The sequence below is a fragment of the Malaclemys terrapin genome, chromosome 11, assembly GCF_027887155.1.
Source record: "Malaclemys terrapin pileata isolate rMalTer1 chromosome 11, rMalTer1.hap1, whole genome shotgun sequence".
Classification (NCBI taxonomy): domain Eukaryota; kingdom Metazoa; phylum Chordata; order Testudines; family Emydidae; genus Malaclemys; species Malaclemys terrapin.
The window spans coordinates 64,582,232-64,605,968 of NC_071515.1; the positions used below are offsets into that span (position 1 = coordinate 64,582,232).

The 23,737-nt window shown below is 41.0% G+C and overlaps 1 protein-coding gene across 1 annotated transcript in view; it reads left to right on the top strand.

Moving 5' to 3' along the window:
* DPP10 (dipeptidyl peptidase like 10) overlaps positions 1–23,737 on the top strand; it is a 399,831-nt gene that overhangs the window by 66,589 nt on the left and 309,505 nt on the right. The window contains exon 2 of the mRNA XM_054044799.1: positions 16,746–16,860. Within this exon, the coding sequence (XP_053900774.1) occupies positions 16,746–16,860 (115 nt within the window). The remainder of the gene's footprint in view (positions 1–16,745; positions 16,861–23,737) is intronic.

A 23,737-nucleotide genomic window follows, 5' to 3' on the forward strand; every position in this document is an offset into this window, starting at 1 on the left:
CATCCCCCGTTCTGTCCCCTGCTGCGGCAGCTGGAGCCAGGACTGTGTCCCCACCATGGCAGGGGTCCTAGCCTTTCAGTCACCTCCCCCACTCACAGGACTCCATTCCTCCCTCTATCCCCAATTATTTTTAGTAAAGTTGTGGACAGGTCACGGGCTCTGTGAATTTTTGTTTATTGCCCATGACCTGTCTGTGACTTTTATTAAAAATTACTGTGACAAAATCTTAGCCTTAACAATGAGGAACACCGCACCTTGAAATAAGGGACATAATGAGGAAAATCAAATTTTGTATTGAACATACTGTTTTATTAAACATTATATAGATGTACAAACATGCTGGACCTTATAATGGGGGGAAAAAAGTCAGTTTGCTCTTTATTTTTTACATGTGCTGTGAAAATCTATTAGGAGATTTCTTCTGCTAGATCACTAGTGTAATGGATCCCTCAGCACATTCTGTCAATATAACTTGACAAATCAAATGAAATAAAAAAGGATTTGAAGTTTTTCAGAAAGTTTCCAATGTGGGTGCAGTATGTTGTATATTTTAGACAAAATAACAATTCTAGGAACCATTCCCCTCCAGGTCTTTGCAATGCCACCTCCCCAGAATCTGTCCCACCTGTGTGCTGAATAGATTCCCCAGCAGACATTCTATCTTGAGATGACAACAAACAACTGGCACAGTGACCTTCTCCACTGCCCCACCTTGACTGGCACCCTCACTCACCTACCAGACACTGTGATGCTGTTAACAGCCTGCCCACCTAAACCCTATTTGCCAGTGCTCCTATTTTGCAAGACTGCACTGGGTGCAGAGCATGCCAGTCACTGTCAATCCTACCTGTCCTCCCGCCCCCCTTCCTCTCCCAGGAACTGTTCCCCCTCTGGGACTTTGGAATGGCAACACTACGCAATTTTAAAAACTGGGACTCGATGTGGGATGTCCTTCACAATGTGGGGCAGTTGAGAGGTATATGTGCCACCAGGGCAGGCTCTGGCTTTTTTGCTGCCCCAAGCAAAAAAAAAAAAAAGAAAGAAATCGGGGCGGCCAGAAAAAGCAAAAAAAAAAACCCCTGTGGAGCGGCAAAGCAGGGGGGGGGGGGGAAGCCTGCGGGGCGGCCGGAGCCAGGGTGCAGGGGGATTCCCTGCGCTGCAGACGTGCCCCAGCTAGCGGGGGGAGAGAAAGAACGGGGTGGCAAGGGCTTCAATGGGGCGCATGCCACGCGGTCCCGACCGCCACGCCGCCTGCCGGGAGGGCTCCACGCCGCTCCAGTCGGCGGGCAGGGAAGGATGTGGGCTGCCCGGCTGGGCTTGCTACAGACCTGGCACCGGTGCTGGGGCAGATGGAGTGCACAGCTCGCTCCCAGCAGGGCGCTCCCCTCCTCTGCCCCCTAGAGGGTGGCCGGATCGGTGAACTAAAAATAAATAACTGAATAAATAAATAGAAAAGCGGCCGTGCCGCCCTAGGATTGGGCAGAATGCTGCCCCCTAGTATCTGTCGCCCCAGGCACAAGCTTGCTCGGCTGGTGCCTGGAGCCGGCCCTGTGTGCCACAGAGACTCCCTGTGTGACCTAAACATTTTTTAACTTCTCTGTATTTCAGATCTCTATATGTAAATGGGTGGTATTATACTTCCTTTCTCCCACAGTTTGAGTCTTGTCTATTTCCGTAGTCACTGATGAAGAGCTTACAATCTTTTACTATGTGTCTGCACAGTACCTAACACAAAGCCGCTCCAGTGTTGGGGCCTCTAGTGCTTCTGTAATATAAATAACAGGATTAATAGTTTAAAATGTTGTGATCAGGAAAAGCACTATATGAAGCTAAATGTTATTGAGGCATCTTGTGTCTAAATTGCCTTTTTATTTGAAAGTGTCTCCTGCAAGTTCTGACAATAGCTGGAAAGCCATTGACAGATATTTCAAGAATAATCTTGAAAAATTGATTAAACAGTCTGAGAATTCCTGATACACTACAATTGCTCTTGAAAACTTTTTGGAAAATTTACTATTATTTAAAGTGCTTAATTCAACTTTCTTCTTAATTGCATGTTGTCTCTAATTAGTGTGTTCCAGTTTAGGCCTGAAGAGTTGTAATTAAAAAAAAAAATAGTCTCTCCTAATCAGTCTATCACTTTATCAAATTCTAGCACAGTCGTTCCATTATTAGATATGTTAATAGTATCTAGCTCTGCCCTGTTCTGGTTGAAGTCAAATATAGCAATTCCAATTAAGCTTCTTCCAAATTAATTTTAGAACTAGGTTTCTGGATTCCCTGGTATCATAAGTCACTTTAGCCCACATGTGTTCCTCTAGCAGTTGCAAGTGATTGTGAATCAGAATTACCTGAGGGTCTGCTGCCCTGTAAGTCCCCACAGGTGATTTAGGGCCTAAAGATGTAGATAGATGCCTAGTGGAATTTTCAAACAGGGGAGTCAGCCACCTAACTTGCTTGGGCACCTTTGAATATCATACTGGTTGCCTAGCTGCATCTTCAGATGCCTAAATACCTTTGAAAATCTGGCCCAAAATGCTTATTCAAACCACGTCTGAACATACTGATTATCCTAAGTCCTCAAAGCAGGACTGGCTATCACAGGGGAACATGATTTGAAATGGATAGGTCGATCTAAATTTTAAGCATAGACCAGGGCTCGACTCAGTTCAGTTCAGCTAAGATAGGGCTTATTTAACTTGCTTCATATGAGAGAGGTGTTTCTCTTACCAGCACAAACATAGAGAAATAAAAACAGGAAAAGAAAGAGTCCCCCACATCCAAATTCAGACAATGCACTTCTCCTAGCAGTATAATGACTTATAAGTGGCTCCTTTTTATAAATGCTTTCTATCCCGGCAGTTGAGGGAGAATCATGGACTTGTGCGATACTGATGCTTCACAACAACTCTGAAAGAAAATAGAGACATTGACCAGGGGAAGTAATTGTGAGACCATAATCATTCAGACAAGAACTAGAGCAATAGCGTCCTTAAATGCTGAGAATCACAAAGGCAGCATGATGTGTGAAACTTATGGTTACTTACGCAAATGGATTATAACTATAACATCCCACTTCATAAATGCATTTTTTATTCCCCATTGCTATCTAGGCCATGGAATTACTCAAAAACAGCCAGGGAGGTACAACTACCATCAGTTTTTTTTCCAGTTTTTAAGTTGTTGCTATATTCATTTTCCTGCATGTACAGCACCACAAAATCAGTGAAGGTAATAGTTAATACCAATCACAGGACAGGTTGTATGGTGAGAAGCTCCACGTTAGACTAAAGCCTTTTATTAAAATACCTGGCATATCTTTTACAAGTCCTAAACTACAGCAGGAGTATACCTGTCTTTTGAAGTTTATCACCTTTCTATATGTTTATGGGCTGCAAATGGCAATGTTTAACAAAGTAGATGCTGGAAGTGTTAATGTCATTACTACATTGAAGCTAGAGTCACACTCCTTCTTGCTGGCAAAGTAAGGTACACTTCCCTCTGCCAACCTGGCCCACTCTACCCCAGAAGCATTTGCATCGAGTAAGGATAGTGATGGGGGTAAAAGTTGGAAACTGAGTCACCAGTCCACCCAATTTAGTCTTAATCAATTTTGCCTTTATTTATACAATTTCAGATAGAATTATTGCCCATTATAGTGACTGGACATATATTTATGCCAGACAAATAATAAGACAAGACAGAAGTGGTAAAAGTGTTCAAATTACCACATTCTGGGATACCGCTCGGATATTTTTCCATCTTCCATGATTGCCGCCGCCACCTTTGATCCCTTGGTCTGGTTCTTCAGTATCATTTTTCAGTTTCTGGTCTGGTGTTTCTCCAGTTTAGGCCCATGTTCACCAAGGTCTTTTTTACATTTCTACAGTATGGATTACTTAATTTTTGTCTAATTGGCTTTTAGCACATCAACTCTTTGAATTTTAGATAACCCGTACATTACACTCAGTTACCTAATGTCTCTATTTTTTCTGCTGGATTTGCAGTTTCTGGGTCATGTAATTTTATGTCACCCTGCCCTGGGTCTTCCCAGAATTTTTTTTTTTAATTTATCATTCCATATTTATGTATTTCTCACTTCTTCCAACAAAACAGATTACCTTTGTTCTGTCAACAATAACATCATTTTAAACAAATCACCAATTCTATGTAAATGAAGAACTGGAAAAACCACACTTATGCCGACAAAGCTATGGCCTAAGTGTTATGTCATCTGGGCTCATTCAGTACCCATAATTCCAAATAATTAGAAGTGTAACTAACAAAGCTTTTAATTGTACCATTTATCAAATCCTTCACTTTATATTTCAGTGTTATAAGTCAATAAATATTGCTGTGTGTTACCCTCAATCTGTTAGAAGGAGGTGCGGTGTTATGGGAAAATTGATGATTCTTCAGTGCCAATATTTCTTCTTTAAACTTGGGTTTTTCCATTCAAAGTCCAGTTTTGTTTGTAAATGCTTAGAAAGAAATGTCATTAGAAATTTTCCTGTCAATGTATTTTGAGGGGCATCTCAAATTTAGGGACTTGATATTTAGTTGCTTTTAATGATACCTATTAATAACATAATAATATTTCAATAATATTTATTATAGTTCTGCTGCATGCTTTCACTCATGATTTCTCTCCAGGTGGTGGTGAGGGAACAGTATTTCTATATTTTCACTGAAGGCTTCATAAGATGATGCACCATTGCCAGAGGCTGCAATGAAATGTTTGGAATCACCATGTACCCTGTCTGGCCAGACTAAGCCTCTTCTTGCACAGAACCCCCACACTTTTCCCTGAAGCAGCCCCGTCAAAGGGAGGGAGAAGTCAACATGTACTGCTGTAACGTCCCACTGATGGATCTTCTGCTTGGAGGGACCCTTACTCAAGAGTTTGCATCAGTGCACATAGACATGTTTGTATCACTGAATACTACAGCACTGTGTAAACTCAACTCAAACTGCAAAAGCCTAAGTTTGACTTTGAGTAGCATTCACAAACCAGCAGAAGCTACCTTCATCTGTGAATTTTCTGTATACAGTATATATAATTTCCTGTATTTGGTGAGCCACAACTTTAAGAAGAAACTGCTTTAGATCAGTTTTAGGTTCATGGAGTTTATACAGAGCAAGTCACCTAGTGGAAACCACATGGTAACTCTCCTAGATATTGGATTAGTTTAGCTCATACCACATTACCAGGAAAGTTCAGAGCATCTCATCAAAATCCATTTTCACTTGTTTTCCAAGGGAGAAGTACCTCTTTTTAGTTAAGAAGTCTGTGTCAGCTGAAAAAAGTTGGGCAGAGGTGCAGGGACCAAAAACCTTCTATCCTTGCCCTTCTGAGTGACTGATTCTGGCAGCTAGTGTCCTAATACCTAGCCATTATTACCTCAGTTAGTTACCTCTTCCTGCTTTTGGGTCTTGTGCATTTGTGTTCTGGCTTCATCAAAATACAGTAGTATTATGTTACAACCTTCCAGAAAGTGTTTTGGTTTTTTTTTTTTAATCTAACTTCTCTGTATCTATGCTGTGGAAATAACATTTTCCATCACAATATTTATTTCCCTGAGTTCAGAATTATGACATCAGAGTTGAAACCTCATGCCACTTCTGCTATGGCATATTAATGAACTGGTTTAGTCCAGTTCAACTGTATATAAATTCATTGAAACTAAACCTTATCTATAGTTTTGTAGTGGGTTTCAGCCCTGGGAAAAGTAGTTTCAGTAGGAACCTTTACAATTTCATGGCCCAACAATCTTGGAAAGGTTTGCCTTGCTTTTCTACATTACCATTTGTTCCTGAATATTGTTACCTAGAATGTATGCTTAGTATTGATTCATGACTCAAACTGAAGGGCGAGGTAGACACGCTGAAGGGTAGGGATAGGGTCCAGAGTGACCTAGACAAATTGGAGGATTTGGCCAAAACAAATCTGATGAGGTTCCACAAGGGCAAGTGCAGAGTCCTGCACTTAGGATGGAGGAATCCCATGCCCTGCTACAGGCTGGGAACTGACTGGCTAAGTGGCAGTTCTGCAGAAAAGGACCTGGGGATTACAGTGGATGAGAAGCTAGATATGAGTCAACAGTGTGCCCTTGTTGCCAAGAAGGCTAACGCCATATTGGGCTGCATTAGTAGGAGTGTTGCCAGCAGATCGAGGCCACATCTGGAGCATTGTGTCCAGTTTTGGTCCCCCCAATACAGAAAGGATGTGGACAAATTGAAGAGAGTCCAGTGGACAGCAATGAAAATGATTAAGGGGCTGGGGCACATGACTTATGAGGAGAGGCTGAGGGAATGGATGAATGCACTATAAGGTGGAGAGAAAGCTGGCTAGATAGTTGGGCTCAACGGGTAGTGATCAATGGCTCCATGTCTAGTTGGCAGCCAGTATCAAACCGAGTGCCCCGAGGGTCGGTCCTGGGGCTAGTTTTGTTCAATATCTTCATTAATGATCTGGAGGATGGCGTGGATTGCACCCTCAGCAAGTTTGCAGATGACACTAAACTGGGAGGAGTGGTAGATATGCTTTGGGGTAGGGATAGCATACAGAGGGACCTAGACAAATTAGAGGATTGGGTCAAAAGAAATCTGATGAAGTTCAACAAGGATTAGTGCAGAGTCCAGCACTTAGAAGAATCCCATGCACTGCTACAGACTAGGGACTGAATGGCTAGGCAGCAGTTCTGCAGAAAAGGACCTAGGGGTTACAGTGGACGAGAAGCTGGATATGAGTCGACAGTGTGCCCTTGTTGCCAAGAAGGCTAACGGCATTTTGGGCTGTATAAGTAGGGAAATTGCCAGCAGATCGAGGAATGTGATCATTTCCCTTTATTCGACATTGGTGAGGCCTCATCTGGAGTACTGTGTCCAGTTTTGGGCTCCACACTACAAGAAGGATGTGGAAAAATTGGAAAGAGTCCAGCGAAGGGCAACAAAAATGATTAGGGGGCTGGAGCACATGCCTTATGAGGAGAGGCTGAGGGAACTGGGTTTATTTAGTCTGCAGAAGAGAAGAGTGGCCCCGGGGGGATTTGATAGCAGCCTTCAACTACCTGAAGTGGGGTTCCAAAGAGGATGGAGCTCGACTGTTCTCAGTGGAGGCAGATGACAGAACAAGGAGAAATGGTCTCAAGTTGCAGTGAGGGAGGTCTAGTCTGGATATTAGTGAAAACTATTTCACTAGGAGGGTGGTGAAGCACTGGAATGGGTTACCTAGGGAGTGGTGAATTCTCCATTCTTAGAGATTTTTAAGGTCTGGCTTGACAAAGCCCTATCTGGGATGATTTAGTTGGGATTGGTCCTGCTTTGAGCAGAGGGTTGGACTAGATGACCTCCTGAGATCTCTTCCAACCCTATGATTCTATGATATGCAACTCACACTGCTGACATTTATGAGATTGTTGTGAAACATGTATAAATCCAGTGCTGTGGTAGTTTACAGGCAGATGATATTTTGAGCTTTAGAGAGACTAGGTGAATGAAGTAATTTATTTTATTGGATCAACTTCTATGGGTGAAAGACAAGCTTTTGAGTTTATGTTCTTCTTCAGCTCTGTGTTAGCTCGAAAGCTTGTCTTTCTCACCAAGTTGGACCAATAAAAGATATTACCTGACCCACCTAGTCTCTCTAATATCCTGGGATCAACATGGCTACAACAACACTGTATACAATTTTGGTCTTTATTACTTTCGGGCTAGATCCAAAAAGGTTGGTTGGACTGAGAGGTTCAACGGCTAACGTTTAGGTGTCCTGACACCTAGTGGAATCCAAACCAGCCCCAAGTTAGGCTCCCAGGCTCCCAATACAGTGCATGAGGAGAATTAGGTGCCTAAGAATGGGATTCACAAAAGCCAGTAAGTTGAGCAGGGAGTCTCCTCGGCTATCCAGTAGAAAATGCTGAGGGGAGGGATGTTGCCTAAGCCCCATCCATCAAAGGGAGTTAAGTGCCTAACTCTGGACTGCATGCAGATACCTGCCTCATCTCAGGATTTCCAGCCATGAACCCTCTCTTGAGTTAGGTGTCCAAGTCAGATCAGTCAGTTCTTTAATGCAAAAAAATAAACCCCAAGGTGGTCCCCTATCCCCTTATATCTATAGCCATGAGCAGCGGGTGGAGCCCCACTTCGGAGAGGCTAGACCCCAGCTTCCACCCCTTTCATCCCTGCCTCCCGCGGCCCGAGGAGCCTCAGGCCAGCCGGAGCCCTGAGCCTCCCCACTACCTGCTCAGAGGAGCCCCCAGGCTGGTTGGAGCCCCAGAAGCCGTGCCTCCCCTTTGCAGATCCCAAGCTGCCCTGCGAAAATTCAAAAGCTCTTCTCTTCTTCTCTCTTCCAGAATAAGAACCTGAGCTTTTGCTATGCCCCAAGTAGGTTCTGGGGTGGTTGAGGAGGCAATATGTGTTACTCAGCACTCCGGGTTTATCAGTAATCTCCCTGGAGTCCAGGGAGATTACTAATGAACTCAGGAAGCTGAATAGCACATACTGCCTCCTCAGCCGCCCCAGAGCCTACATGGGGCATAATAAAAAGCAAAAATTTCCCCCGTGCAACCTGCCAAACCCACAACCGGCATCCCACGGCGGCAGCTGCACTAGGGGAGGCCTATTATACCTGCTGCCCATGTCTGTATCCCAATAATTAAAACACTCACTGAAGATGTGGGAAACTTCAGATCCCTGCTCTGCCTGATTGGGAGCAGAGACTTGAACTAGATCAGACTGTCTAGATAAGTGCTCTAATTGTCAGGCTATAGCCCAGCATATTCTCAGTGTTTCCTGTTGGAGCTGTTCATCTTTATATAAAAATATTTAAATAGTCATTGGGCCAGAGAGAGTGTGACTCTCTAGCCCGGTGATTAGAGTATTCACCTGGAAGATCCAGGTTCCTGCTCCTATAAATATTTAAATATTTTATAGAAATAGGAAGTGAGTGAGATAGCGGAAATTTAGATACCTACGCAATTTAGGCAGCATCCTGGAGTTTTTATATAATTAGACATAGGCACCTACAGTTAGTTCCCTTTGTAGAACTAACCCTTAGTTTCCTGTCCTTTGTTATGATCAGATTCCATTGTTGGTTGCAAGACTGTGTAGTCATTACAGGGAAAAGGGGAAGGCAGAACATTAAAAGTTACTGATAATTCTAAGAAGATGAAAAATTCAGTTTTCTAATAAGATTTTCCAAACCAAGTTACTATACTAACTCAGCATGTTAAAGCAATGCTATTGTTTCAGTATCCTGCCCAGTTTTATACATGCTTGCAAAAGAAGTTATGCCTTAAAGGCTTTCATGCACATTGATTAACAATAAAAATTGTGTAACTTAGAAGCCTTTAAAAAGAAAGCTGTGAATTGTTTCTGGTTGTGTTAATTACAAGAGGGATTGTGAGTTTATACAACTAAATAATTGCTACAGATGTGTTTTTGAATAATGTTCTATTAATGTAAAATTATTCTCTTTTCCTAACCTATGTTCCCAATTCTACTTTAAAGAAAATGGCTTTTCTAAATGATGAATTTTTAAATTGTAAACCTCAAATGAACAAAATATCTGTATATGAATTGAATTTAAAGAGAATTCATTTCCTGTATCTAATACCACATAAATGTATTATTCTATTGTGGTTTGACCCTGGGCTCCTTCTTAATAATCATCTTGATGGAGATTTAGGCTGTCTCTAAAGTGTAGTATATTACAGAGATATTCTTATAGTACTTTGGGTGGGAAGTCCAGAGTAAGGAGGAAGAGGGGGAAAGGTCTCATATTTATTATTTTTCTACCTGTATTGGATGTACAAAGTCAAACTAGACGATAAATATCTGGAACATTATTTAACATTAATCTGGGTCTTGGTGGAGATCAGAAACATCTGGAGCATTATTAAATGTTGAGTGTAATAAAGGTGCAAAGAGGTAATGTAGAATGCTGCCAATTGTGTCATTCTATGATATTACATTACATAGCCAAAGAGAGCTTTATAGTCAGATCAGGGCCAAAGTGAGCCAGAAATGACATATGGCTCAGAAAAAAAAATGACAAGAATAAACTAAGCTTACTTGCTGGAAGAAAGCCAGATGCATTTTCTGAGCGGTATTGGCAAAGGCCAACATTGTTAGATACCAAAAAAAGTTACTGCAACACAAGGCAGTGGTTGGTGAAACTGGTTTGAGAGATTGAGGCATATTATATAGGTATCATGGCCCTACATCTCTGCTGTATTGAGAATGTTTTATACTGTACTATCAGCAGCCCAAGAGCAAGCATAGCTATCCACAGGAGGATTAGCCAGTGTTAAAATGGTTGATCTAATGGTCCCTTCTAGACCTTAAAATATATGGATCTGTGAATCACTCTAGCATAAAGGGGAACCTCTGGTGACATAGAGCTGGTGTAGTGGCTCTTAAATCATTCCATTCCCTGTGGCTAGCATAGGGGACATGGCTGGGGGATGAGGGACATGGCCATCATGTCTCTGAGACCTCTGGTGATTGCTGTCCAAAGTAATCATCCACTGGGGCCATTGGCGGCTAGTGTCAGTTCAGCCAGATTTTAGGCTATGCTAAGGGCCCAGCCTGGTGCACAACTGGCCTCCTGCCTCCTGAACTGTACTGTTTGCTCCTCAGCCATAGTCCAGGAGAGCTGGCAAATGTGTTATGTTTACCTAGTGTAGGCTTCTCTTTAATGTAACTGCTTTTCAGTAATGTGTCTACTTACATTTCTTTCAGAACTTCTAAGAAAAAAATATTCAGTCATTTAAAAATAATACCAAAGTAGTGGGTCAGTTGTCTATAAGGCAATCCATGGGCTTGCAGCCAAATCCATCATAAATTCTGCATCCTTGGGACCACCTTGGTCCCTTTTTGGGTCATCAGACCATGCTGCTTATAGACCAAAGGGCCTGGAATTTACAACATGGAATATCTGGACCAGACCTCCAAAATGAATTCAGAGTAGAGATGAGTGGCTAACCTCTGAGGGGGTAAGCAAGATGTATAATATAGATAATTCTTTTAAGATGCTGAATATGAAATTCTCATAAGCACTCCTGACCAGGGCTAAAAGGATTTGCATGTGGTCAGTCAATCAGTGCTCCGTCAATCAATAAACTGTGATTGGAAAGAACCTAAATGTGGAAAGCAGCCCTGTACAGACAGCCATAAAGCTCCAGCATCTTTGGATACATCTACCCAGGGATAACAGACCCATGGCTGGTCTGGTTTAGGTGACTTGGTTTCACGGGGCTAATAAAAGCTGTGTAGATTCTTGCAGGGTCCCAGACTAATGTCTATACAGCAACTTTTCAGTCCAGAGCCTGATCCCCATGAGCCCAAATCAGCTGACCAGGGGCAGCTGTGGAGTTTTTTCTCACTGGGTAGAAGTACTCTTTATTTCTATCCTCCTTGTGTATTTTTGGGATAACCGTTTATATCACTTTCCCCCTGAAATACCATCCATATAGTATTTTCACTGAAGTTTTGCAAGATCTTATTTCTAGGAGAATGGGACTTAGCCTAAGGGACACTGAAGCCCTGGACTGACTCAAGTTCTTTCCGCAGCCTGAACATGACATCTCTGTGTCATGTCCTATCTCTAAACATTTTAATTGTCGAAGGTTTTATTTTTATATGATCACATAGCTGTGAAGCTAACCTACACTAATCGATGCAAACAAAACCACCAAGCACCAGGATACTGTTCCTGCATATGAAACTAAAAGGGGTACATCCACAAGGTGCTGCTTTTCCTTATCCCCCATGAGACACTTACTGAGAAATTGCTGTGCTGCCATATAATACCTGTTTTCATGAAGCCAGTCTGACAGCAAGTTATGCCCTTTCCCTTTAGGACTGAGTTCAACAGAAATTAAATGCAGACATTGACACAGCAGAATGTTATGGATTTGGCTTTTTTATTCAACTGAGCTATTTATCAGAAAACTTAACTGGCTAGTAGAACCATTTGAGTCTGTATCTTTTGGACCAGCCCTATGAGAGGAACAATCTACCCTCATCCCATCTTTTCGCAAGCCTTTATGTTGAACTTGTGGACAAATATTATCTTTCTACAGTCACATAACTCATTTTTTAAACAAAAGCATTTCCTGGATTAATTTATATCTATGCAGTATCTGCAGTTCACCAGCCCAGGGCCTAAACCTTACTCAGAAAGTTAATTTTTTTCTTTAAAATATTCTGCCTCATCTGATGCTGTGGAGAGAGAGGAAGAGTTATTTCTTTATCCTGGGTCAATGTATTTAACTTTTAATTTTACTTTTTCTTACTGCTTTAGGACTTTCCTTATCTGATCAACAGCAGACTAGCTGTTAGTCCCAAAATCCTATTATTTCTCACATCTATGATAGTTGGTTTCCCCTGAGCATGCTTACTGAAGTCCAGTTGGTGCCTCTGCCTTTTACTGCTTCTCAGGAAGGCCTTTGGTAGGCCATTGACTTCAGTGGAGTCACTCCTGTTCTATAGTGGCATGGAAGAAGCATCAGGTCTCTCATCTCTACATTTCTTTATATTGGTCTTTTTCTTACAATACTCTCTTGCCTGAGGGTATTTAAAATGTTTTCTTTTTTATGCAACAATATTTGTTTCAGCAAAGAAAGATGCTCGGAATACCATAATCTTCCCTCCCCCCCCCGCCAAACAGTGTTTAGAGCCCTATGTACAAAGAACTATGATTGTCATTTCTAGCATCTGTTTGTTAAAGTCATTCCCTCGAAGTAGTGATGTGCACAATTCACTGGGGATGACTACTCTTTTTTTTTTCTTAGCATACATATTTTAATTGGTAGTCATGATCTTAAACAGCTATTATCTGATGGCTGAACAAAGGTTGTATTACTTGCTTTTTATAATGACTTCCAGAAGAGAGGTCCAATAACTGGGCCCTTATTCACCAGAAATGTCCCACTATAATCAGCAGGATTTCCACATAAGCAAGAGCAATAGGATTGGGCCCCAATTAATTTCTAGAACATGATACACTTCTACCCCGATATAACACGAATTCGGATATAACGCGGTAAAGCAGTACTCCGAGGAGGGAGGGGCTGCGCACTCCGGTGGATCAAAGCAAGTTCGATATAATGCGGTTTCACCTATAACATGGTAAGATTTTTTTGGCTCCTGGGGACAGCGTTATATGGAGGTAGAGGTGTAATACTTTATATAGTGTTACAAAAGGGGCTGATTGTTGGCATAGCCTTTGAGACCTCTTCCACTCAGTTCCCCAAGAACTCAGTTCAACCCTGGTCTCATCTCGCAGGTTCCTTTAATGGAATTTGATGTAGTAACCCAAATTCCTGCACCAACAGGTGGTGGTGTGAAGCTAATGATCTAGACCAGGGGTAGGCAACCTATGGCACGTGTGCCGAAGGCGGCACGCAAGCTGATTTTCGGCGGCACTCACACTGTCCGGGTCCTGGCCACCGCTCTGGGGGGCTCTGCATTTTAATTTAATTTTAAATGAAGCTTCTTAAGCATTTTAAAAACCTTATTTACTTTACATACAACAATAGTTTAGTTATATATTATAGACTTATAGAAAGAGACCTAAAAAAATGTTAAAATGTATTACTGGCACGTGAAACCTCAAATTAGAGCGACTAAATGAAGACTCGGCACACCACTTCTGAAAGGTTGCCGACCCCTGATCTAGACTTTCCTAGTAAGCCCTGCACCTACAGCGGGGGCCAGGAGCAGCTTCGATACGTGTTTAACCAGTTGCAGTGAGTCAGAAGAAGCTGAAGAAAAAAAGCTGTAGGTAGTTTTGGCTTGTGGGTCTAGGTTGGTCCCTGGAAAACGCTGAGTCGCCTCTTGACCCAGAGCGGAGGTGCTGGGCCTAAGGATTCTCCAAGAGTGGGTTGCTTTCGTGCTCTTTGTTTCCAGACATGCTTTAAAAATCTGGAGTCTAGTACATTTGTATCCTGATTTCTGTCATTGATTTCTGCTGCGATCAGGAAAATGAGGTGCAAGACTCCGAAAATCTGCCTCTGTTTGGCGGTGAGGCAATGATAGTTAACCTTTTAAGGCGTTGTGATTCGATATCATGTTTCCTCAGTACAACTCTGTCTCTCCTAGTCCTTTCTATTAGTTTAAGTGTGAAGATAATTATGTGTTTCTCCAAATTTTAAATGGCTTATGTCTATTGGTGAAAGTGGAGAAAAATGGTTTGTTATACAGGAATTCAGAATTCTGTCCACCAATATTGGACTCACAGAGCCATATATATTAATGTTTTTGTGGAACATGAAGTGTGATCTGTATGCAGTAAACATAACAAAATGGCACCTACATATTAGCACCTATGAAGGGGTTAAACTGTGTACAACAATGCAAAAAGTGGGATTAGCAGTCCTTGCTACCACATAGGGGAATTGTGCTTGTCCATCTGTTCTGGACTGAACATTAATTGTTGGTGAAATGTCAGAAACTGAAAGCCCTGAGGTCAAATTCCCATCTCATTTAACGTGTATGCAACTTGGTTTGAATTAAGTGGGGTTGTACTCATGAAGTGAGAGTAAGATCTAGTCCAAATATTTACACTAATAGCATAAAAGTGACTGCTTGCCTACTGCTTTCCTCACTGTGCCCTTGTGCAGCGTTTCACAGTTGTTCAAGGCACATGTGCTAAACTGGAGCATTTAAACTGACTTCTTTCATAAGGCAGGATCTGGGCAAGAAGAGGTCTTCAAATTTTCTCAGGTGCTAAACTGTGGAAAGGAAATTACAAAAAAATAAAAGGCAAAAATTGTGAAGGTTGATTCAAGGAGTATGCTGTATTAATTGTTATAGGACAGGGAGAGAGAGTGATTTGCCTTGCATTACCTATAAATATGCTCACAGCCAGCCATGTGCACTATGTTGGATCATGTCTGATGTATACATGTAACACACAAGTCAAAAGCATTGGGTTAGGACTCTTATGGACCTCAGACATTTGGGATGGGCTTGTCTGACTTGTATGAGTATGAGGGAAAGAGAGAGTGTGACTCCTTTGAGTGACTTCTCTTATTAAGTATATCCAACATATTATTTACTGTTTCACCATTAAGGGAGTTCTCCTTTGGCTTGGGCAGTAAAGGCTTCTGGTTTTGGTGCTGAAAGACCCTTCTAAGATCCCATGAGGCCCATGTGGTTTGTTTGTATCAAAGAATGTGGGTTGTCACAACATTTTTCTTGCCTCAGATGTTTGCAAACTTGTTCAGAAACAATATTCTGCATGTGCAAAAAAAAGTATTAGTATTTATTTGAAGTTACAAATTACAGCGGGCTGCACCCTTTCTTTGCTCTGCGTGACTACCCTATTGGCTAAAAAAACAAAAGAATGCTAAAAGACTATCCATGAACAGAACCATGCTCATCTCTCAGCCTGCTCCCTCCGTAGTAGCCTGAGAAAAAGAGAGAGAAAAGATGGCTTTGCAACATGGCCAGAAGTTTAACAAATCTGGGCACTGGTAGGTCAGGGAGAGCAAATTCTAAAACCAAGGACCCCTCACTATGTCAGCAATTTCCTCTCATTTATTCCATGAATACTCCATCTCAGGTGGCTCTGCTGATCTCGTCTATGACCATGTGTCACAGAGAGAGACAATCTCTCAGGTGTCCAGGTCCCAAACCATTTAAGGCATTTATAATTTAAAACTGACACCTCAAGTTCTACTCAGAAGCTTATTGAAAGCCAATGAATATTATGGTGCACCAGTTTAATGTGCTCCCAAGGTGCAACTCAGTAAATAGATCACAGCATTCTGCACTTGCTTCAACTTCTAAATACTCCCAAAATGTAATCCCTCATAGAATGTATGATAGCAATCTAATCTTGAGGTGACAAAGGCCTGGATAATTGTGTTAAGGTCAATATCAGAGAGAAAAAGTTGGAACTTGTCTTGCCAGATGCAGATGGAGAAAGTGCTGTTTCATGTGGGGGAGGGAGAGAGGAGAGAGCAATACCAACCATGTACCACCTTGATGTATTTTTCTATTCTGCAAGGCAGCGATGGTGCAGTATGAAATCCTAGACAAAATAAAAACTATGCATTATTTCTGTTGACAAACCTAAAGTCCCATTTGGCTAATGTTAACAGGAGCTACACGTGTAACCAAAGGAGAATATATGCTTACATGGAGCAGTAGTTACAGAAGCATTCATTTAATATTGTTACAAATTACTGTTGATTTTTATGAGTGATAGGAGAGCAGTTTGCAGATGAACTACTGTATAGAGGAAGAAATGCTGTTCAGTTTAAGAAGGAATACTTTGAGCCTTTGGCAGTTTTGTAAATGTTTTTCATTACAAATAAGAAGTTTAACATTATACATTAAAAGCTTGTGTATTTAAACCTTTATGGTTCATACCACTTTAGGTAGAATTACAGTAAATTGCCACATTTTATTTCTGTAATTATCTTGTAAAAGTGCCAGTTGATATTGTCCTGAAGTTTATGTTCAGCACACATTAACACCAGTCATATTTTGGACAGCTTGTATAACCTCAATTTGATTGTCTCTTAGGGAAATAAAATTGTTTAAAAAAGACATCTCTATTAAAAAGATCTAGGAATTACGTACTTTTTGAATAATTAAATGAACTACAGAGTGGAGAAGGATAATAATCAGCTCACATATAGTGTGATTATAACAATCTGCAGAATCATTTCTTGTATTAATACATTTTTCTGGGATTATATGTAATTATGAAACATTTTTTTTAATCTCTGTAGGAGCTTGGAAGTAACAGCCCTCCGCAGAGGAATTGGAAGGGAATTGCAATTGCACTGCTGGTGATTCTAGTTGTATGTTCACTCATCACTATGTCTGTCATTCTTTTAACCCCAGGTAATCTCTCTGACTCTCTCTCTCTTTCTATATATATATATATATGTAATAAAATGTAATTTCTTACTGAAGACATTTTGATTCACAATGTAATCTTGAAAATGACATAGAAGTATAACATTAACTCTTGTCTTTGCGCATTTTACTTCTGACTACTTGAATGTCAGTATCCCAAGCAGGCACAGAATGACCTAATTGATGCAAAGTTGGGACCTGCCATTATACACCCACTCAAAATCCCCCTTGGCTTCAGGATATGTGAAATTAATTAAAGTCATGCATGGTTGCCTCCTAGTGTATTTTCAGATCCCTTGGTATATATAGAAAACTTGGTTTTAAAATGTGCTAATACTGAACATGAAATGTTTATATCCAGCCACATCAGTGTATATGTGTCTCTCACTGTCATATATACACAATAAATCAGAGAGAACTGAAGCTATTTATTTAACAACTGATTTGCAAAAATAATATGAATATGCCTATTAATCAAGTCCTGGACAATGTAAGTTCCTACACATGGAGGGTTTGATTTTGCTGCAAGTTCTCTTTATTCTAATTTATCCAAGAAATATTTTTAGAGGAAATCCTTTTTCTCTTGGGATAGCAAACATTTAAACAGGGATAGAAGCCCAGATAGAAGGCAACATATGTTGCAAAGAAAAGAAAAATATCATTGATTTCTCCCAACCAGACAGAGGTTATTTAAAATAAGTGAACTGAGAAGCATATATCAGTGGTAAATATTGGTCTGAAAATATTCTGTATTGGAAATGTTATTCATTTGGTTTGTATTTGAATGTGCTTTTTAAGTTGCATAGCCTTGGAATTTGCAAACCATTGATGAAGCTATATATTTTCCTGATTAATTTTCACTCAGTTGCATTTGTATATTTTTTGCATAATTATCTAGTACACTTTAAGAATCAATATGTATATAATCAATAATTAGATGTTACGAATTCATTTGTATATTTTAGTACTTGAGGTTTAGGTTAATTCAGCATTAATTGAATCATCACACTGGAAAGCTTAGATATGATGGACCAAATTTAAGTTAGACTCCTAACAACCCTGTTAGTCTTCCTTAGCCTATGGTTATGTTGATGTAATTTACACACTATGGAGCTGGAAGAAAGTGTAAACAGGTTGTGAAAAAATCCTATAGCTCATAACCAAGGGACAAGTAGAGGTGCTATCTGGGCAAATAAAAGAGTCAGATTATCTAGCCACTGGAAAAGGGCTACAAAGTAGGCAGAGATTGGGCTGAATGATAGCAGGCACAGAAGCTCAGACCTGCTTCTCAGACAGGGAGGTGTCCAGATTGTCTGGGAAAGGAGCAAAGAGGATGAGGCTGCCACTTGGGAGGAAAGGTGGCTGAACAGAGCATGCTGGAGTGCTAGACTGTGCTGCTTTCCCTGTATTATGGAGATATCCACTATGTACACCCAAGGTTGGGAAGCTTGTGGCCACCACACTCAAGAGAAAATGCAGGGTAGTGGTGGTTGATGACTCCCTTCTAAAGAGGGCAGAGGGCCTGAGCTGGCATCCCAGGAGATGTGGTGCCTGCCAGGGGCCCATATCTGAGATGTTATGGAAAGATTGCTGAGGATCATCTGGCCCTCAGACTATTACCCCCTGCTGCTCACTGAAAGATATGACGCTGAACAGATCAGAAGTCACTATAGGACTCTTGGAGTAAGGGTGAAAGAGTGGGGGCACAGGTGGTGTTCTCTTTGATCCTTCCAGTCAAGAGTAGGGGTCCCGGCAGAGAGAGACATATTCTGGAGGTGAATGTATGGCTGCACAATATTGTTGCCAATAGGGCTTTGTCTTCCTTGAACCAGGGGATCCTGTTCCAAGTAGAGATGGGGGTCCACCTTTCAAGGATGGGGAAGAGTATCTTAAGATTCAGACTGGCTAACCCAGTGAGGTGGGCTTTAAACTAGGTTTGATGGGGCAGGAGACAAATGCCCACAGATAAGTCCAAAACATGGAAATCTGGGTGAAGGGTAGGAATCTGTGGGGAACATGAGAAATTGCAGCATGGACAAAGGAGAGACAAGGAGGAATATAGAGTAGAAATCTAATAATCATCTTAGATGTCTGTATACTAGTGCAAGGAGTATGAGGAATAAACAGGCAGAACTAAAAATATTAGTGAATAATTACAAATGTAATATAATTGGCATCACAAAAAATTGGTGGGATAATTTACAACTGAAATATTGGTACAGAAGTGCTCAGGAAGGACAGGCAGGGAGAAAAGGGAGGAGGTGTTTCCTTATGTATAAAACAAGTATATGTTTGCACTGAGGTTGGGATAGAAGTGGGAGGCAGACCTGTTGAAAGTCTGTGGGTAAGATATATGGGATAGAAAACAAGGGTGATGTCAAGGTAGGGTGTCTCCTATAAACCACCTACCCAGGAAGACATGGATGAGACTTTTTAAAAACAACTAACATAATCATCCAAAGCACAGGACTTGGTGCAGATGGCTTCAACTATCCAGACATCTTTGGGAAAATAAGATAGCAGGGCACGAATTATTCAACAAGTTCTTGGAATGCATTGGAGACAACTTTTTATTATTGCAGGTGGAGAAAACGACTAGGAAAGAGGCGATTCTGACAAACAGGGAGGAACTAGTTGAGAATCTGAGGGTGGAAGGCAGCTAGCTTGGGTGAAAGTGATCGTGAAATGATGAGGTTCATGATTATAAGGAATGGTAGAAGGGAAAACAGCAGAATAAAGACAGTGCACTTCAAGAGGGCAGACTTTAGCAAACTCAGAGAATGGGTAGGCAAGATCCCATGGGAAGCAAGCAAAGGGAAAAAAGAATTCAGGAGAGTTGGCATTTATTTAAAGAGACACTATTAAGGGCACAAGAGTAAACTATCCTAATGCATAGGAAAGACGGGAAGTATGGGAAGAGGCCACTCTAGTTTAACCATGAGATCTTCAATGACCTGAAAATCAAAAAAAAAAAAAAAAAAAAAAAAAAAAAAAAAAGGAGAAACTGGGTCAAATTACAAAAGGATAAATATAACCCCCCCCCCCCCCAAAAAAAAACATAAACATGTAGGAACATAATTAGAAAGGCCAAGGCATAAAATGAGCTCAATCTATCTAGGGACATAAAGGGTAAACAAGCAATGTATTTGTAAAATTCTGAGATGCAAGAGGAAGACCAGTGACAGGATAGGCCCCATTACTAAATGAGGAGGGAAAGGCAGTAACAGAAAATGCAACAATGGCCGAAGTGTTTGTTTTCACCAAAAAGGTTAGCAATGATTGGATGACTAATACTGTGAACATCTGTGTGAATGGGTTAGGATCTGAGGCTAAACTAGGAAAAGAACAGGTTAAGAATGACTTAGACAAGTTAGATGTTTTCAAGTCAGCAGGGCCTGATAAAATACATCCTAGAATACTTAAGGAATTGGATGAAGCAATCTCTGAGCCATTAATGATTATGTCTGAGAACTCATGGAAGATAGAAGAGATCCCAGAGGACTGGAAAAGGGCAAATATAGTACCTATCTATAAACAGGGGAATAAGGACAACCCAGGAAATTATAGACCAGTCATCTTAATTTAGGTACCCAGAAAGATAATGGAACAAATAATCAAACAATCGATTTGTAAGCACCTAGAAGAAAATAAAGCAATAAATAACAGTCAACATGGATTTGTCAAGAACAAATCATGCCAAACAACCTAATATCCTTCTTTGGTGGGGTAACACACCTTTTAGATGGGGGAAAGCAGTAGATGTGATATATCTTGACTTTAGTAAGACTTTTACTACTATCTCACATAACCGTCTCATAAACAAACTAGAGAAATCTAGCCTAGATAAACCTACTGTAAGTTGGGTGCACAACTGGCCGGAAAATCATGGTCAAACTAGTTATTAATAGTTCACAATCATGCTGGAAGAGCATATTGAGTAGGGTCTCACAAGGATCTGTGCTAGTATGATTCTGTTCAATAACTTCTTAAATGATTTAGAAAATGGCATAGAGAGTACACTTCTAAAGATTGTGGATGCTACCAAGCTATGAGGGGTGCAAGTGCTTTGGAGAGCAAGATTAGAATTCAAAATGATCTTAACAAACTGAAATAAATAGGATGAAATTCAGTAAGGAAAAATGCAAAGTTCTACACTTAGGAAGGAATAATCAGTTGCCCAAATACAAAATGGGAAATGACTGCCTAGGAAAGAATACTGCAGAAAAGGATCTGGGGGTTATAGTGGATCACAAACTAAATATGGATCAACGGTGTAATACTTTTGCAAAAAAAAAAAAAAAAGGTGAACATCATCCTGTGATATATTAGTGGGAGTGTTTTAAGCACTACATGAGAAGTAATTCTTCCAGTATTCTCAGCACTGCTAAGGCCTCAGCTAGAGTATTATATCCAGTTCTGGACAGCATGCTTCAGGAAAGATGTGGACCAATTGGAAAAAGTCCAGAGGAGAGCAACAAAAATGATTGAAGGTCTAAAAAATGTCACCTGTGAGGAAAGATTGAAAAAACAATAACAACTGGGTATGTTTAGTCTGGAGAAGAGAAGACTGGGGGGAGGGGGACATCGTATTCTTGAAGTATGTAAAATTTGTTATGAAGTGAAGGGTGATAAATTGTTCTCCTCAACCACTGAGGACAGGACAAGAAGTAATGGGCTTAAATTGCAGCAAGGGAGATTTAGGTTAGATTTTAGGAAAGACTTCCTAACTGTAAGAATAGTTAAGCAGAAAAAAATTACCTAAGGAGATTGTGGAATCTCTGTCATTAGAGATTTTTAAGAATAGGGTTTGATAAACACCTGTCAGGGATGGTCTACATAATACTTAGTCCTACCTTAGTGCAGGGGACTGGACTAGATGACCTATCAAGATTCCTTCAACTCCTACATTTCTATGATTTCTATGTATGCTTGGCTGATATTCAATGCAGAACACTAAAGACAGTGATCAAAAGCGATCACTTGGTTGTCACCCATTTGGAACATATTGCAAAAAATGAGTTGGGCTGATCTAACCCCAGTTAGAGGGGAGAGAATTCTTCAGGGGATCAAGAAAGGTAAATTTGGGAACATGTATGTCATGATAGACCCAAAGCCACCTTAGTGACTGAAGTATATTTCTTTCTTTTCAAAGAGAGGATTTCTTGTTTGAGGGGATGGCTAGAAAGAATTATGCTGAAACTTAAAGCAATTAAAATCACTTCTGGCCCTTATGTTTGAAAACCTATTGTTAACAGTGGCAAATTTGAAGAAGTATTTCAAAGTCTTCAGAGGCAAAGATTTAAAAAAAAAAAAACCCAATCCCGTACAACACATGGACTATCATTATGTTATGTTATTAGAATGTATGTCTCCCCTTACACTGATCTTTGTCAACAGTTCAAGACAATACTGGTTTTCACTTGTGTGACATCTCAGTTGCTATGATAGCAAGGATCTAGGACTGGAAAAAAAAGGATTTTATGCAGGTCAGGAATGAAGGAAATGAAGAAAGCTTTGAGAGGAAGCTTGCATCACAACTGCCTGGTGTCTCCAGGGGCGGCTCTATGTATTTTGCCGCCCCAAGCACGGCAGTGAGACAGCCTTCGGCGGCATGCCTGCTGGAGGTCCGCTGGTAATGCGGATTCGGTGGCATGCCTGTGGGAGGTCCGCCAGTCCCGTGCCTTCAGCGTACCTGTCGCCGAAGCCGCGGGACCAGCGGACCTCCCGCAGGCATGCCACTGAGGGCTCCCTGACTGCCGCCCGCACGGCGACCGGCAGGCCGCCCCCTGTGGCTTGCCGCCCCAGGCACGCGCTTGGTGAGCTGGTGCCTGGAGCCGCCCCGGGTGTCTCGAGCCAGTACTGTCCACCCCTCATTTTCATGAGCAAATCATTTCTATTATTATTCTAATTATTTATTATTTTATAAAACCTTTCAAAACTAGTTACGTAAACTGAGATTTTTGCTTGTGTGTTTTTATATTAGTTGATCTCAAGTGTCTCAAAGGCAACTGGGATGTCTAGCATTAGAAAAAAATAGACTACATCTTGTAGATCTAGAAACAGAAATAATCACTGGCCATTAGTACTTGTAGTTGGTCTAAATCTGCTTTAATAAAATGTAATCTTTTTGTAAAAATCTTCCTGTGAAATACACTTGATAGGAATTAATATGTTTAGTGCAGTATTTACAGTTAAGTTTCATGTTATCTCAGGATCATTCAGAATATATTGCTTCCAGTTTCTAATACCACTAGTCTGAGCAAACTACTTTGAAGATGAAAAGTGCTTTATAATCTTTTTCTTCTTATCCCAAAGCATCTTAATGGACACAGGGAGCAGTATAGTGTCACCATTCATTTCTTGTTCCTCCATGAAGCCCAGCCTGGTCATGTCCCTGCATACCATATCCCACCATTGATTTGGTGGTTGGCCTCTATGTCTGACTGACTTTGGTTGCATGTGTGTAATTTTTTTTTAGCATCCTATCATCTGTTTGTCTTCTGCAGTGTCCCGGCATTCTGAATCTTTTCATTCGCAGCCAGTCCTGTACCCTAAATTCACATCCTACTCTTCTTTGAACTTTGTTTGCCTTAAAATCATACCTTCTTTACACATTATCTTCCAAAGACCTGTCATTGTAACAGCCTTCTGATGTCTGTTTCATTTAATGCAGTTGCTTTCAGACCAGAGAGTAATGCTGTTAAGTACAGTAACTCCTCACTTAACGTTAAGTCTATAGTTGGGAGGTGACCCTGCCTTATCCTACACAGGCACAGCCCACTGGCACTGGAGATGAGGCAGGCCAGGAGGCTGAAGATGCTGTAGGCTAGGAGAAGCACGTTGCGCAGCAGCGGCAGTTTCC